The following is a 17,137-nucleotide window of genomic DNA, read 5'->3' as shown; positions in this document are numbered from 1 at the left end:
ACAGCCCCAGAGTGGCTCTACACATTCCTCAGCTCAGGAAGCATCCAGCTGGACAGGAAGATTACTGTCTCCCTCCGAAAGGGCTGGGGTAGTGCCTCTTCATAAACTCTGTGGCTGCTTTTCTGTAGAATGTAGGACACTTAGGGTCTCTGAGTGAGCAATTCTGGAGCAACAAAAATATCCCCACTCAATACCCTCTTTCATTGGTTTAACCTGAGCTGCCATTTTTAGAATCTATAAAAAGTTGATATTTGACATTTAGTATGATTTGTAGAGCTTGTAAAATAAGTGAGCTTAATTTTGTGATGGAGAAGCTATGCCGTAATCCTAGTACCAGTTACCTGCCTCCAACCTGACCACGTGGTCCCTTTAAGACATGGTTAAGGCTGGTCTCACCAGATCTAGAGGAGACACTGTGGGTGAGTCAGGGAAAGGGACCAACTCTCTAGTTTCCCCAGCTGGAAGGGCTGTTATAAGGATATCCAAGGAATTCCCAGACCCTCCGAGAATTTGCATCAAGTTCTCAAGGTGACCTTACCTTCCTGATCCTGACATCGTCTCCTGTAGTTAGTGGGGTCCAGCTTCCCTACCCCAGCCTTTTCCTCCTCCACCTTCATAACTATAAAGTAAAAGATGAACACAGCCTCAAAATGTATATGACACAAAAAGGTAAAATTTCAAGGAGAAATGGTCAAATTCATACTCATAGCGGAAGACCTTAGTGCAGATGAAAAAAATTAAGACAAAAGAACATATAAACAAATTGAGGAATCTCAAATATATATATGTTGGGGAGATATATATATAAGAGAACACACTTCTTTTTCAAGTACAAATGGAACATTTACAAAGAGAGCACATATACTAGGTCTCAGGAAAGCCTTAGTAAATTTTAAAGAATCTGTATCATACTTCTACAGTAAAAAAACAAAAAACAAAAAACCCAAAACTATACAGATTATCTGTGGCTTCTGCATCCATGAATTCCACCAACCATGAACCAAAAATATTTTTAAAAAATATTCCAGAAAGTTCCAAAAAGAAAAACTTGAATCTGCCACACACCAACAACTATTTACATAACGTTACATTGTATTTACAACTTTTTACATAGTATTTACATTGTTAGGTATTATAAGTAATCTAGAGATGATTTAAAGCATACAGGAAGAGCTGCCTTGGTTTATACACAAATACTATGCCATTTCATATAAGGGACTTAAGCATCGCAGATTTTGGTATGGAGCAGGCGGTCCTGGAACAAATGCCCCACAGATACCAAGGAATGACTGTATATATAAATAAATATATAAATATATATTTATATATATGTGTATAATAAATATATTATATATACATATATTTGGAAACTAAAAATAATTTCTAATGATGGGCTTAACAGGAAATCACAATGGAACTTATTACATATTTAGACTTGAATTACAACTTGAAACTTGTGGGATACAATATACTTTGAGAAAAAATGGAGAAAGGAAAGAAAGAGGGAGGGAGAGAGGAAAGTAGAAGGAAAATAAATGTGATAAGCATTTAACTAAAGAACCTAGAAGAAAATGAGAGAGAAAAGAAAGTAGAAGAACTTAAATATAAAAGATGAAAGCAACAAATAATGAAATAGAAAGCAACTGAGCATAGAGGTGGTTCATAAATCTAAAGGCAATTATTTGAAAAGATTATTAAAATAGGCAAACCATGCAAGACTAATCAACAAGAGAAGAGAATATTCATACGTAAACAACATTTGTAATGAAAAAGGGATGTAACTAAAAATATAGTAGAGAATTTAAAAATTATAAGTGAATGCCATGAAAAACTTCACGCCAATACATTTTAACTTAGATAATAATAACAGCTACTGTTGCAATGTGCCAGGCATTATTTTAAATGCTCTGCTCTGCGTGTATGACTTACTTGAATCTTCGCTATAAGTAACATTGTTGTTCCCATTTTACAGATGAGGAAACTGAGGCACAGAAGGCATAATTGACTGCTCAAAGGGGGGAACAGCAATTCAAACCCAGACTGCCTGTTTCTGGAACTATAGCTCTTAGTCACAAGGCTAATAAACAGATAGTTGATTAGAAAAGTAATAGAAACGATCAAATAACTTTAAAGAATTAGAAACTCCGAATTAACCAATAACTGAAATGGTTACGGGAAAGGCATCACAACCAGTCATATATTGATAATTATTGAAGCTGCTTTGTAGGGACAAAAGGATCATCATATTATTTTTTCTATTTTTATTAAGTTTGAAAATTTTCTGTAATGAGAAGAAAAATAAACACCAGAAGCATATAGTTTGTTTTTTTTTTTAATGTTTTATCTGAACCTTCAAGTATATATAGTCTCTAACTTATACAAAATTGTTCTCAAAAGTAGAGAAAGGGGAGTTGGAGGTAGTCGTTACACCTGAACACCAGGAGAGAGGATGGGGCCGAAAACAGGAGAGTTGGTTGAAAATCTTCATAAGGACTAAGTTAAACCCTCAGATCTTGCTCCTAGGTTCAGTCTCCTAGAATGGCTCCCCTATCCCAGAAGATGGAAAGTTAACTCACATGGCCCTTGGATAGTTGAGAGCAAGAAGGTGTCATTTCACTGGGGGAAAAAAGGATTTAATTAAAGATAGTGAGCCACTCAGCCCTCTCCTAGAACAGTAATGAAGCTTACACACTCCAGGAAGGAGACTGGAGGACTTAAAGATTCTGACATTTTGGAGATCTCTAACAAAATGGTTAGGGCTCCACCCAATTGCCCACCTTGAGTCTATCATTCAAGAAGTCCAGGCTGTCAAGCAGCTGTTTAGCAGCTCCACTCCAAATTATGATGGCCAGCAGAATCATCAGAATGACACAGACCAAAACAAACAGGAAAAGACAAAGTCCAAGAAAACAGGAGCACTGCAAGCAGCCAAAGAACCACTTAAAAACCATATAATTAACATCTTCAAGTGGACTAGAAAAAAAACATTGTATCCATGACAAAAAGAAAAGCAGAATGCTATAAACCTGGAACTTTTAAAGAATAAGAAAGAACTCTTGGAAATTAAAGAGATGTTAGAAGAAAACTTTCAATACAAGAGTTGGAACATGAAGTTGAAAAAATACATCAGATAACAGAGCACAAATACAAAGAAAAATTTTAGGAAAAAGACAAGGAAATCAGGGGATCAATCCAGGGGTTCCAAAATCAAAGTAGTAGGAGTTTCTGAAAGAGAAATCAGGAAACATGGTAGAGAGGAAATTATTAAGAAAATGACATAAGAACACTTCCCAGAACTGAAGGATTTGAATCTCCTGATTGAAAGGGGCTGCTGCTGAGAGCTCAGAAAAATAATTTTTTTTAAAAAAATCCACTCCAGGACTTCCCTCGTGGCTCAGTGGTTAAGAATCCTCCTGCCAATGCAGGGGACACAGGTTGGAGCCCCGGTCGGGGAAGATCCCACATGCCATGGAGCAACTAAGCCCATGCGCCACAACTACTGAGCCTGTGCTCTAGAGCCCGTGAACTACAACTACTGAGCCTGCACTCTAGAGCCCGTGAGCCACAACTACTGAAGCCCACGTGCCTAGAGCCTGTGCTCTGCAACAAAGAGAAGCCACCACAATAAGCCCGTGCACTGCAATAGAGTAGCTCCTGCTCTACGCAACTAGGGAAAGCCCGTGCGCAGCAACAAAGACCCAACACAGCCGAAAATAAATACATACATGCATACATACAAAAAATCCACTCCAACTCACATCATCATGAAGTTTTAGAATATTACATATAAAGAGAAGACCTTAAAAGCTTCCAGAATAAGAATATAATTCACCTACAGATAATCCACCATGAAAACTGGCATTGATTTCTGAATAGCCACAGTGGAAGCTATAAGAAAAGGGATTCATGCCTTCAAAACTGAGGAAAAATTATTTCCAACCTAGAATTCCAGTCCTAACTAAGCTATCAATCAAATGTGAGAGTAGAATAAGGACATTTTCAGACATGAAATGTCTCAAAAATTTTCTCAGGAAGTGATTGAAGCAAGATGAAGGAACATCAAAGAAAGGAATATGGCATCTGGGAAATGGGATTCACCACAAAAGATTGGCACAGGTAGGTCCTAGGAGGGGAGCTGTGCAGCAGTCCAGGGAGCAACAGGTGCATCTTAGATCAGGCTCTGGACAGGATGTCTCCAAGGAGAACCTAGAACTGATCAATTATCTGGATGTATTTGACTATTTCGACAGGGTACCGAGATTCTACCAAGAATAAAGAATTGTAGAAAGGAAAAGTAATCATGGTACATTGTGCAAGTCAACTGTGAGCAAAATTTATACAGTCATAATAAATAAAAATAAATGTTAATTTTAAGAAAAATTATGATATAAGCAAAGTTGGTTTTCCACTAATATGCACCAGTATGGCTTCTGTTTGTGGCTGGTATCCATTCTTATTGGTTAGTGTTGGTACCATATTGGTTGTGAAATATTTTGAACGTCCCCACTGGATATAACTATTTGGGGATGATGGGGAAACAAAGTGGGGCTGTGTGCATGGAGGCACGTGTGGAGGACACTGCTAGCTACCTGCCTGATGTCTGTCCCCTCTTCTGTTCTTATTTTGTTCAGGGCAGCAATGTGGCCAACTGAAAATAATCATTTCCCCCAGATGCCCTTCAGCAATCCCTCTCTAAAGAGATATAGGTGAAAGAACCTGGAGAAAGATTCCCTTCCTGGATAAATCCTCTCCAAAAGAAACCCCCTTCATTATTCCTTCTTCTTCCTCCCTCCCTGAATAGGGTTGCTAGATTTAGCAAACAAAAATACAGTTTCTCCAGGTTAAATATGAACTTCACATACACAATAAATAATTTTTAGTATAAGTATACCCCATGCTCTATTTCTTAATTTATTTATTTATTTATTTTTGGCTGTGTTGGGTCTGTTGCTGCGTGCAGGCTTTCTCTAGTTGCGGCAAGCGGGGGCTACTCTTCGTTGCAGTGAGCAGGCTTCTCATTGCGGTGGCTTCTCTTGTCGTGGAGCACGGGCTCTAGGCGTGCGGGCTTCAGTAGTTGTGGCGCATGGGCTTTGTTGCTCTGTGGCATGTGGGATCTTCCCCGACCAGGGCTCGAACCCGTGTCCCCTGCATTGGCAGGCTGATTCTTAACCACCGCACCACCAGGGAAGTCCCCCCATGCACTATTTGAGACATACTTATACTAAAAAACTATTCACTGTTCATCTGAAATTCAAATTTAACTGGGCAAACTGTATTTTATCTGGTAAACCGTATTATATCTGGCAAATTATATTTCATCCTTATATCTAGAGCCTGGAACATGATGCCTGGAAGTGCAGCAGCCATCTTGTCATCATGGGAGTGAAGGCTATATGCTGACTATGGATACAAGGGACGAAGGAGCCTGTGTCCTTAACATCTTCAGTGAACCACTCTACCAGCACTGGACAGCCCACACTTGGACTTCTTTTTACGGTGAAAAATTAAACCACTAAATTTATAGTTAACTTTTTTGTTACTCAAAACCACAGCTGAATTAAAAGACTCTGGGCAAATAAGATTGGGTTCTGCTAGTAAGGAAAACAGGGCGAATGGGCACTGAGTGCTCATCTAGAAGTGTCTGCTACACTTTCCAACGTTCGTTCCTTCCTCTCCTTGCCTGTTTATAGAACCCCATTTTGCTCAGGTAGAGACACAGGGCCCTTGATTGCTATACATACCTTCCCCAACCGCAGACATAAATTGTGATCTGTCTAAACCATTCATTGTAATCTTATGGCCCTTGGCCAGTAAATGATCTTAGGAGTAGTCATGTGACCCTACCCTACCGAGCCAATGAGATTTAATGGAAGTCTACTGGGTAGGGTTTCCAGGAAAACTTTTATCTTCCTAATAAAAAGTGACAGACACAGTTAGAATGCATGTTTTGCCCTTTACCTTCCCCCTTTTCCTGCACAGACTCTAGGCATGAGACTTCTAGATGAAGCAGTCATCTTGCAACAATGATGTGACAGGTATGAAAACCAAAGGCACAGGCTAAGAACAAAGCAGAAGGCTAGAATAAACTTGGGCTCCTGATAAAATCACTGAGCTCTAGACTGTTTATCTCTGGTCTTCCTGTTATGTGAAAAGAAAAAATCTACCTAGTATATTTAAACTACTAGCCAAGTTTTATGTTACTTTTAGCTGAAGGTCTTCCTAACTGGTACATAATGGAAAGCTATAGGGAGTTTAAATGAATTAACTAGATCTCTATGTATCACGTGTATAAAGCTCAGTAACATAATGAATTAAAAAAGCAAGTTGTAAAAAGATACAAACAAAATGACATTATTTATGTAAAACTTTAAAACACACAAAACACTGCCAATGTTATTTATTGCTACATTTATAAGTAATAGAAGCATAAAATCATGCAGAGGAATGAGACACACTAACTTCAGTTTACATCTGGGGACAGGTAAGGTTTAATGGTGATGTTTCAGCTGTATCTTTGATATTTTTGATAGATAGATATAGATATGAAGCAAATATGATAAAATGTTAACATTTGCTAATTCTGGACAATGACATATAACTATCATTCTACAGGTTTGAAATATTTTATTATTAAAATTTTAATTTTTTAAATAAATAAGATAAATAATAAATAAGATAATTCCCCAACACTATGACATAGTAGTCTCAAATAAAATGGGCCAACTGAGTACTCTACACAAAGAATGATTGGGAAGAAAAATCCTCACACTTTGATATGTCATTATGAAATTTTAGAATATTAAGTGTGAAGAAAAGAAAAGTCCTAAAAACTTTTAAAGAAACAGGAACAGGTCACCTATAAATGAATAAAAATCAGACTATCAGAAGACTGCTCTTCAGGAACTTAGACAAGAGAAGATGCCGGACCAATGCCTTCAAAATTCTGTGGGAGAATAGTTTCCAGCCTAGCATTCTCTATTCAGCCAAACCACCGGTCAAGAGTGAGGGTAGAAGACAGTTTAGGATATGCAAAAAATAATTTCACTTCTCTCTCATATCTTCTTAGGAAGTTATGTATGTATAATATATATTACCTCCATGAACAAAGAAGGGGAAGACAATGGGATCCAGGAGAGAGGGGTTGAAACAGAAGAATAATGAAGGAAGGTCCCTGGACAACAGCTGTGATATAGCCCTAGAGAGCAGTCAGTCCTCAAAATAGCTAAAAATGAGGTTTCAGAAGGAACCACCAAGGGAAAGATGAAATTCAAGAGACTTTATACACTCCTTGAGAATTTGAAACAACTTAAGGAAGTGACAAAGACAGAAAGTGCAAAGAGGAACTTCCCTAGTGGTGCAGTGGTTAAGAATCCACCTGACAATGCAGGGGACACAGGTTCGATCCCTGGTCTGGGAAGATCCCACATGCCACAGAGCAACTAAGCCCATGTGCCACAACTACTGAGCCTGCACTCTAGAGCCTGCGAGCCACACTACTGAGCCCGCGTGCCACAACTACTGAAGCCCACATGCCTAGAGCCTGTGCTCCACAACAAGAGAAGCCACTGCAATGAGAAGCCCACACACTGCATAAAGAGTAGCCCCCACTCGCCGCAACTATAGAAAGCCTGTGCACAGCAATGAAGACCCAAAGCAGCCAAAAAATAAATAAATAAAATTTTTAAATTAAAAACAAAAGTGCAAAGAAAAAGAAAGGCAATTAGGAACACCAGGGAAAATTAAAACTGTAAGAAATAAAATGTGATTATGGTATATACATAATCATAAGAGCATAAATACTGATTTTTAACTAAAAACAGCAATGATATATCTACATTGGGAGGATAAAGAAGAGGAGATGGGTGTTGTGTATGATAGTTAAATAGTCACCTGTAGGTGACTGATATCTAACTTTGATAACTAGCAGGAGATTTATTATCATTATTTTTATTTTTATTTTTTTTTAGAGGGGTGTAGGTAACCACCAAAAGAACCTAAAAGAATTCCAAGTGAGAGATCAAGATGGCAGGCAGGAAGACACTGGGTTCACCTCCTCCCATGAACACATCAAAACTACAACTAAGAAATAGAGACACAGATGTAGAGAACAAACGTATGGACACCAAGGGGGGAAAGTGGCAGGGGGTGGTGGTGGTGTGATGAATTAGGAGATTGGGATTGACATATATACACTAATATGTATAAAATGGATAACTAATAAGAACCTGCTGTATAAAAATATACATAAAATAAAATTCAAAAAAGAAGAAATATTTACTAACTTTATGAACCAACAAATGAACAAATGAACTGCCTTCAGAATCTTTATTACATTAAAATTTTTCCTCAGTGGGGGGTGGGGAAACTACAACTATATAGGGACTTCCCTGGTGGTCCAGTGGTTAGACTCCATGCTTCCACTGCAGGAAGCACAGGTTTGATCCCTGGTTGGGGAACTAAGATCCTGCATGCTGCACAGTGCGGCCAAAAACAGAACAAAAAACCCTGCAACTATATATAGAGTGAATCTCACTGAACTTGACCTGCGGACTAGCAAAACAGCTCTTCTACAACCAAGTTGTAAAGAAAGATCCACATGGAATCTGGTAGGAAGGGAGGAGAAGCAATCTGCTCAGGATCTGCACACCTGGAAGGAGTGAAGCTAGCTCCAGGGCAGAGACCACATTGCTGAGGCACACATCTCTGTGCACACTTGGGAGGGTGCAGGGCCATCCCAGCAGTGTGGCACCAACCCCACCAGCCCCAACCCAGCCTATAACCAAGGTGTGCACACTGGGGAAAGAATGAAACCAGCACAGAAGTGCAGCCCCAAGCCCTCAGATCCCAGGCATGCCTTCAGTGAAGGCCACCACACATGGGAGAAACAACTCCCTCAGGGTTCCTGCTTGAGCATAGGATAAGCCATGGCTTCAACCAGACTCTGGCTGTAGCCCCTCCAACTCCATCCCTACCTCCCACCAAGGTTGTGGTTGCCAGCACACCCTGGGAAGATACTGTCTTTGCTTACTTCAGATCCAGCTCTCCCACCAAAGCCACTGGGCACACACAGGCTGCACAGGGAGCTCCTACACAATTACATGCCTTCAAGACCAGGATAAGTAACTGTTCACCTAATTTCATAAAGACAGAGAAAGATAAACAATATGAGAAGACAGGAAACTATGTTTCAAATGAAAGAATAAGAGAAGGAAAAAAAAAAAACAGGAAAAAACCCTAATGAAACAGAGCTAAATAATTTACTGATAAAGAGTTCAAAACAATAAGAATAAAAATGTTAAATGAACTGGGGAAAAAAATAGATGAACACAGTGAGCATTTTAACAAAGAACTAGAAAATATAAAAAAGAACCAGGGAGAGCTGAAGAATGCAATAACTGAAATGAAAAAGCCACTAAAGGGAATTAATAGCAGATTAGGTGATACAGAAAAACACATAAGTGATCTGGAAGATAAAATAATGGAAATCACCCAATCAGAGGAGCAAAAAGGAAAACAAATTTTTAAAAACAAGAATAGTTTAAAGGACCTCTGGAACAGCATCAAGCATACTAATATTCGTGTTATAGGGGTCCCAGAAGAAGAGAAAGAGAAAAAGGTAGAACATGTGTTTCATGAAATTATGGCTGAAAACTTCCTGAACCTGAGGAAGGAAACAGATATCCAGGTACAGAAATCACAGAGAGTCGCAAAGAAGATAAACCCAAAGAGACCCACACCAAGACATATTATAATTAAAATGGCAAAAATTTAAAGAGATGCTTCTAAAGGCCACAAGAGGGCTTCCCTGGTGGCGCAGCAGTTGAGAATCTGCCTGCCAGTGCAGGGGACGTGGGTTCGAGCCCTGGTCCAGGAAGGTCCCACATGCCACGGAGCAACTAAGCCCGTGCGCCACAACTACTGAGCCTGCGCTCCAGAGCCCGTGCTCCGCAACAGGAGAGGCCACAGCAATGAAGAGTGGTCCCCGCTCTCTGCAACTAGAGAAAGCCCGCCTGCAGCAATAAAGACCCAACGCAGCCAAAAATAAATAAAAATAAAATAAATAAATTTAAAAAAATAAATAAAAAAATAAAAAAAATAAAAAAATAAAGGCCACAAGAAAAAAAGGAGTCACATACAAGAGAAACCCCAGAAGGCTATCAGCTGATTTTCAGCAGAAACTTTGTAGGCCAGAAGGGAGTGGCATGATATAGTTTAAGTTCTGAAAGGAAAAAAACCCTACAATCTAGGACACTCTACCCAGCAAGGTTATCATTCAGAATTGAAGGAAAGATAAAGAGCTTCTCAGACAAGCAAAAACTAAAAGAGTTCATCAATACTAAACTGACCTTAAAAGAAATGTTAAAGGGTCTTTTCTAAGTAGAAAAGAAAAGGCTACAACAAGAAATAAGAAATTATAGGAAGGGAAAAATCCCACTGGTAAAGGCAACTATACAGTAAACACTGAGGCAACTATACAGTAAAGGCTGAGGATCAATCATTTAAATAACCTACCATGAAGGTTAAAAGACAAAAATTGTAAAAATCAATAACCATAATAAACAGTTATGTTTATTATATGTTTACTATAACCATAATAAACAGTTAAGGCATAGACATGAAGATGTAAAATATGACACCCAAAACACAAAACATGGTGGGGGAGTAGAAAAATGTAGATCTTTTAGAGTGTGTTTAAAGTGAAATGATTACCAGTTTAAAACAAGTAGATATAGTTATAGGTCAACATATATGAACCCCATGGTAACCACAAATCAAAAACCTATAATAGAAAAAAACCTATAATAGATAAAAACTAGAGAGAAAGGAACACAAACATAACACTAAAGAAAATTGTTAAACCACAAGGGATAAGACTAAAAGAAGAAGAAAAGAACGGAGAAGAACTACAAAAACAGGTAACAAAATGGCAATAAATATACATCTATTAATAATTAATTTAAATGTTAATGGACTAAAAGCTTCAATCAAAAGATGTAGGGTAGTTGATTGGATTTAAAAAGAAAGACCCATCTATATGCTGCCTGCAAGAGACTCACCTCAAAGCTAAAGACACACACAGACTGAAAGTGAGGGGATGGAAAAAGATATTCCATGCAAACGGTAATGAAAAGAGAGCTGGGGTAGAAATACTTATGTCAGACAAAGTAGACCCTAAAAAAAAGTCTATGATAAACAACAAAGAATAGCATTATATAATGATAAAGGGATCCATACAAGAAGAGGATGTAACATTTATAAATATATGCACCTAATATAGGAGCACTAAATATATAAAGCAAATATGAACAGACATAAAGGGAGAAATTGACAGTGATACAATAATAGTAGGGATTTTAACACACATTACATTAATGAACAGATCATCCAGACAGAAAATCAATAAGGAAACAGTGGCCTTAAATGACACACTAGACCAGTTGGACTTAATAGATATCTACAGGACATTCCATCCCCAAAGAGCAGAATACACATTCTTTTCAAGTGCACATGAAATGTTCTCCTGGATAAATCACATACTAGATCACAAAACAAGTCGCAACAAATTTAAAAGGATAGATTAAAGCACAGAAATCTCTTGCATTCCTATACACTAAAAACGAAAGATCAGAAAGAGAAACTGGGGCTTCCCTGGTGGTGCAGTGGTTGAGAATCTGCCTGCCAATGCAGGGGACACAGGTTCGAGCCCTGGTCTGGAAAGATCCCACATGCCACGGAGCAAATGGGCCCATGAGCCACAACTACTGAGCCTGCGCGTCTGGAGCCTGTGCTCTGCAACAAGAGAGGCCACGATAGTGAGAGGCCCGCACACCGCGATGAAGAGTGGCCCCCACTCGCCGCAACTAGAGGAAGCCCTCGCACAGAAACGAAGACCCAACACAGTCAAAAATAAATAAATAAATAAATATATTTGTTAAAAAAAAAAAAAAAAAAGAGAAACTAAGAAAACAATCCAATTTACCACTGCAACAAAAAGAATAAAATACCTAGGAATAAACCTACCTAAGAAGGCAAAAACCTGTACTCAGAAAACTAAAACACTGATGAAAGAAATCAAAGATGACACAAACAGATGAAGAGATATACCATGTTCTTGGACTGGAAGAATCAATATTGTGAAAATGACTATACTACCCAAAGCAATCTACAGATTCAGTGCAATCCCTATCAAATTACCAATGGCATTTTTCACAGAATTAGAACAAAAAATTTTACAGTTTGTATGGAAACACAGAAGACCCTGAATAGCCAAAGCAATCTTGAGAAAGAAAAACGGAGCTGGAGGAATCAGGCTCCCTGACTTCAGACTATATTACAAAGCTACAGTCATCAAGACAGTATGATACTGGCACAAAAACAGAAATATAGATCAATGGTATAGCATAGAAAGCCCAGAGATAAACCCACACACCTATGGTCACCTAATCTATGACAAAGGAGGCAAGAATATACAGTGCAGAAAAGACAGTCTCTTCATTAAATGGTGCTGGGAAAACTAGACAGCTACATGTAAAAGAATGAAATTAGAACACTCCTTAACACCATACACAAAAATAAACTCAAAATGGATTAAAGACCTAAATTTAAGACCAGATGCTATAAAATTCTTAGAGGAAAGCATAGGAGAAACACTCTTTGATATAAATTACAGCAAGATCTTTTTTGACCCACCTCCTAGAGTAATGAAAATAAAAACAAAAATAAACAAATGGGACCTAACTAAACTTAAAAGCTTTTGCACAGCAAAGGAAACCATAAACAAGATGAAAAGACAATGCTCAGAATGGGAGAAAATATTTTCAAATGAAGTAACTGACAAAGGATTAATCTCCAAAATATACAAACATCTCATGCAGCTCAACATCAAAAAAACAAACAGTCCAATCAAAAAATGGGTGGAAGACCTAAACAGACATTTCTCCAAAGAAGACATACAGATGGCAAACAAACACATGAAAAGATGCTCAGCATCACTAATTATTAGAGAAATGTAAATCAAAACTACAATAAGGCATCACCTCACACCTGTAAGAATGGCCATCATCAAAAAATCTACAAACAATAAATGCTGGAGAGGGTGTGGAGAAAAGGGAACCCTCTTGCACTGTTGGTGGGAATGTAAATTGATACAGTCACTCTGGAGAACAGTATGGAGGTTCCTTAAAAAACTAAAAATAGGGGCTTCCCTGGTGGCGCAGTGGTTGAGAATCCACCTGCGAATGCAGGGGACACGGGTTCGAGCCCCGGTTCGGGAGGATCCCACATGCCGCGGAGCAATTGAGCCCGTGCGCCACAACTACTGAGCCTGCGCTCTAGAGCCCGCAAGCCACAACTACTGAGCCCATGTGCCACAACTACTGAGGCCTGCATGCCTAGAGCCCGTGCTCCGCAGCGGGAGAGGCCACCGCAGTGAGAAGCCCGCGCACCACAGCGAGGAGTGGCCCCCGCTCACTGCAACTAGAGAAAACCCGCGCGCAGCAACAGAGACCCAACGCAGCCAAAAATAAAATAAATAAATAATAAAATTTAAAAAAAAAAAACTAAAAATAGAATTACCATATGACCCAGCAATCCCATTACTGGACATATACCCTGAGAAAACCATAATTCAAAAAGACACATATACCCCAATGTTCATTGCAGCACTATTTACATTAGCCAGGTCATGGAAGCAACCTAAATGTCCATCAACAGATGAATGGATAAAGAAGATGTGGTACATATATACCATGGAATATTACTCAGCCATAAAAAGGAACGAAATTGGGTCATTTGTAGAGATGTGGATGGGCCTAGAGTCTGTCATACAGAATGAAGTAAGTCAGAAAGAGGAAAACAAATATCGTATATTAACACATATATGTGGAATCTAGAAAAATGGTACAGATGAACCTATTTGCAGGTCAGGAATAGAGACGCAGACCTAGAGAATGGACGTGTGGACACAGGGGGTAAGGGTGAGTGGGATGAATTGGGAGATTTAAATTGACATATATACACTACCATGTGTAAAATAGATAGCTAGTAAGAACCTGCTGTATAGCACAGGGGGCTCAGCTTGGTGCCCTGTGATAACCTAGATGGGTGGGATGGGGGTGAGTGGGAGGGAGGTCCAAGATGGAGGGGATATATGTATACATATAGCTGATTCACTTCATTGTACAGCAGAAACTAACACAACATTGTAAAGCAATTATATTCCAATTAAAAAATAAAGGATAGAAATTATATGAAGAATCTTTTCTGACCACAACAGTATGAAACTAGAAAGCAATTACAGGAAGAAAAATGGGAAAAACACAGACACGTGCAGACTAAACAGCATGCTATTAAAAACCCAATGGATCAACAGAAAAATCAAAGAGGAAATCACAAAATACCTTGTAATAAATGAAAATAAAAAACACAACTTTCTGAAATCTATGGGATGCAGCAAAAGCGTTCTAAGAGGGAAGCTTATAGTGATACAGGCATACCTCAAGAAACAAGAAAGATCTCAAACAACCTAACCTACCATCAAAAGAGATTAGAAAAAGAAGAACAAACAGAGCCCCAAGTCAGAAGAAGGAAGGAAATAATAAAGATCAGAAAGAAAATAAATAAAATAGAGACTCACCCCCAAAAGAAGAAAGAAAGAAAGAAAGGAAGGAAGGAAGAGAGAAAGAAAGAAAGAATCAATGAAACCAAGAGCTGGTTTTGTGAAAAGATAAACAAAATTGATGAGCCCTTTAGCCAGCCTCATTAAGAAAAAAGAGAGAGAGAAACCAAATAAGAAATGAAAGACAAGAAATTACAACCAATATCACAGACATACAATCATAAGAGAATATTAGGAACAGTTAAATGCCAACAAACTGGACAACCTAGAAGAAATGAATAAAATCCTAGAAACATACAATTTTCCAAGACTTAATCAGGAAGAAATAGATAATCTGAATAGACTGGTTACTAGTATTGCAGTGGACTCAGTGGGTATTCCCTGGCAGTCCAGCGGTTTGGGCTCTGTGCTTATGTTGCAGGGGGCATGGGTTCAATCCCTGGTCAGGGAACTAAAATCCCACATGCTGCGTGGCATGGCCAAAGAAAAGAAGTGGAATCAGTAATCAAAAAACTCCCAAGAAACAAAAGTCCAGGACTGGATGGCTTCACAGGGGAATTCTACCAAACATATAAAGAAGAGTTAATATGTATCCTTCTCAAACTATTACAAAAAACTGAAGAGGAAGGAACACTCCCAAATTCATTCTGAGGCCAAAATTACCCTGATACCAAAATCAGACAAAAATACTACAAAAAAGCCAATATTCCTAATGAATATAGATTCAAAAACCCTCAACATAATATTAGCAAATTGAATTCAACAATATATAAAAATGATCGTGCACCATGATCAAGTGGGATTTATTGCATGGATGTAAGAATGGCTCAACATCCACAAATCAATCAATGTGATACACCACATTAACAAAAGGAAGGATAAAAATCACATGATCATCTCCATAGATGCAGAAAAAGCATTTGATAAAATTCAACACCCATTCATGACAAAACTCTCAACAAAGGGAATAGATCACAATATAATAAAAACATTTTATGACAAACCAACAGCTAATATCACACTCAATGATGAAAAACCGAAAGCTTTTCCTCTAAAATGAGGAACAAGACAAGGATGCCCACTCTCACCATTTCTATTTAACATAGTATTAGAAATCCTAGCCACAGCAATCAGGCAAGAAAAAGAAATAAAAGGCATCCAAATTGGAAGGGAAGAAGTAAAACTGTCACTATTTGCAGATGACATGATACTAAGTATAGAAAAACCTGAAGTCTCCACCAAAAAAACAATTAGAACTAATAAATACATTCAGTAAAGTTGAAGGATACAAGATTAGTATACAGATCTGTTGTTTTTCTATACACTAATAATATCAGAAAGAGAAAGAAAGAAAGTCCCATTTGCAATTGCATCAAAAAGAATAAAATACCTAGGAATAAACTTAACCAAGGAGGTGAAAGACCTGTACTCTGAAAACTATAAGAAATTGATGAAGGAAATTGAATATGATACAAATAAATGGAAAGATATCCCTGTTCATGAATTGGAAAAATTAATATTGTTAAAATGTCCATACTACCCAAAGCAACCTACAGATTTAATGCAATCCCTATCCTAATACCCATGACATTTTTCACAGAACTAGAACAACTAGTCCTAAAACTTGTATGGAACCACAGAGGACCCCTACTGAACAGGAGAAGATATTTGCAAGTGATATGTCTGATAAGGAGTTAATATCCAAAATATATAAGAGCTCATACAAGTCAATATCAAAAACACAAACCACCCAATTACAAAATGAGCAGAGGATCTGAGTAGATATTTTTCCAAAGAAAATATACAGATGGCCAGTAAGTATGGGAAGATGTGCTTAATATCACTAAGCATCAGGGAAATGCAAATCAAAACTACAATGAGATATGACCTCACACCTGTCAGAATGGCTATTGTCAAAAAGACAACAAGTAATAAATGTTGGCAAGGATGTTGAGAAAAGGGAACTCTAGTGCACTGTTGGTGGGAATGTAAATTGGTGCACCCACTATTGGTGCAGTCTGAAGTTTCCTAAAACAATTAAAAATAAAACTACCATATGATCCAGAAATTCCACTCCTGGGTGTATATCTGCAGAAAACAAAAACACTAATCCAAAATGATACATGTGTCCCAGTGTTCATAGCAGCATTATTTATGATAGCCAAGATATGGAAGCAACCCATTTGTCCTTCAACAGGCAAATGGATAAGGAAGATGCAATACACACACACACACACACACACACACACACACACACACACAATGGAATATTATTCAGCCATAAAAAAGAATGAAAATTTGCCATTTGCATTAACATGGAATGACCTGGAGGGTATTATATTTACTGAAGTAAGTCAGACAGAGAAAGACAAATACTGTATGTTCTCACTTGTATGTGGAATCTAAGAAATAAAACAAACCAGTGAATATAAAACAGAAATAGACTCATAGATACAGAGAACAAACTAGTGGTTACCAGTGGAAAGAAGGGTGGGGGAGGGGCAAGATTGAGGAAGATAA

The 17,137-nt window shown here is 38.2% G+C and overlaps 1 protein-coding gene across 4 annotated transcripts in view; it reads right to left on the bottom strand.

The window, feature by feature from the left end:
- SLC4A5 (solute carrier family 4 member 5) overlaps positions 1 to 17,137 on the bottom strand; it is a 126,529-nt gene that overhangs the window by 95,522 nt on the left and 13,870 nt on the right. For all 4 annotated transcript variants that reach the window (XM_059942568.1, XM_059942567.1, XM_059942570.1 and 1 more), the window contains one exon: positions 539 to 619. In XM_059942568.1, the coding sequence (XP_059798551.1) occupies positions 539 to 617 (79 nt within the window). In that variant the 5' untranslated portion in view covers positions 618 to 619. The remainder of the gene's footprint in view (positions 1 to 538; positions 620 to 17,137) is intronic.

This window comes from Balaenoptera ricei, chromosome 13 (assembly GCF_028023285.1).
Source record: "Balaenoptera ricei isolate mBalRic1 chromosome 13, mBalRic1.hap2, whole genome shotgun sequence".
Lineage (NCBI taxonomy): Eukaryota > Metazoa > Chordata > Mammalia > Artiodactyla > Balaenopteridae > Balaenoptera > Balaenoptera ricei.
The sequence above is the reverse complement of the archived record's forward strand: the minus strand, read 5'-3'. Positions and strand labels throughout refer to the sequence as shown.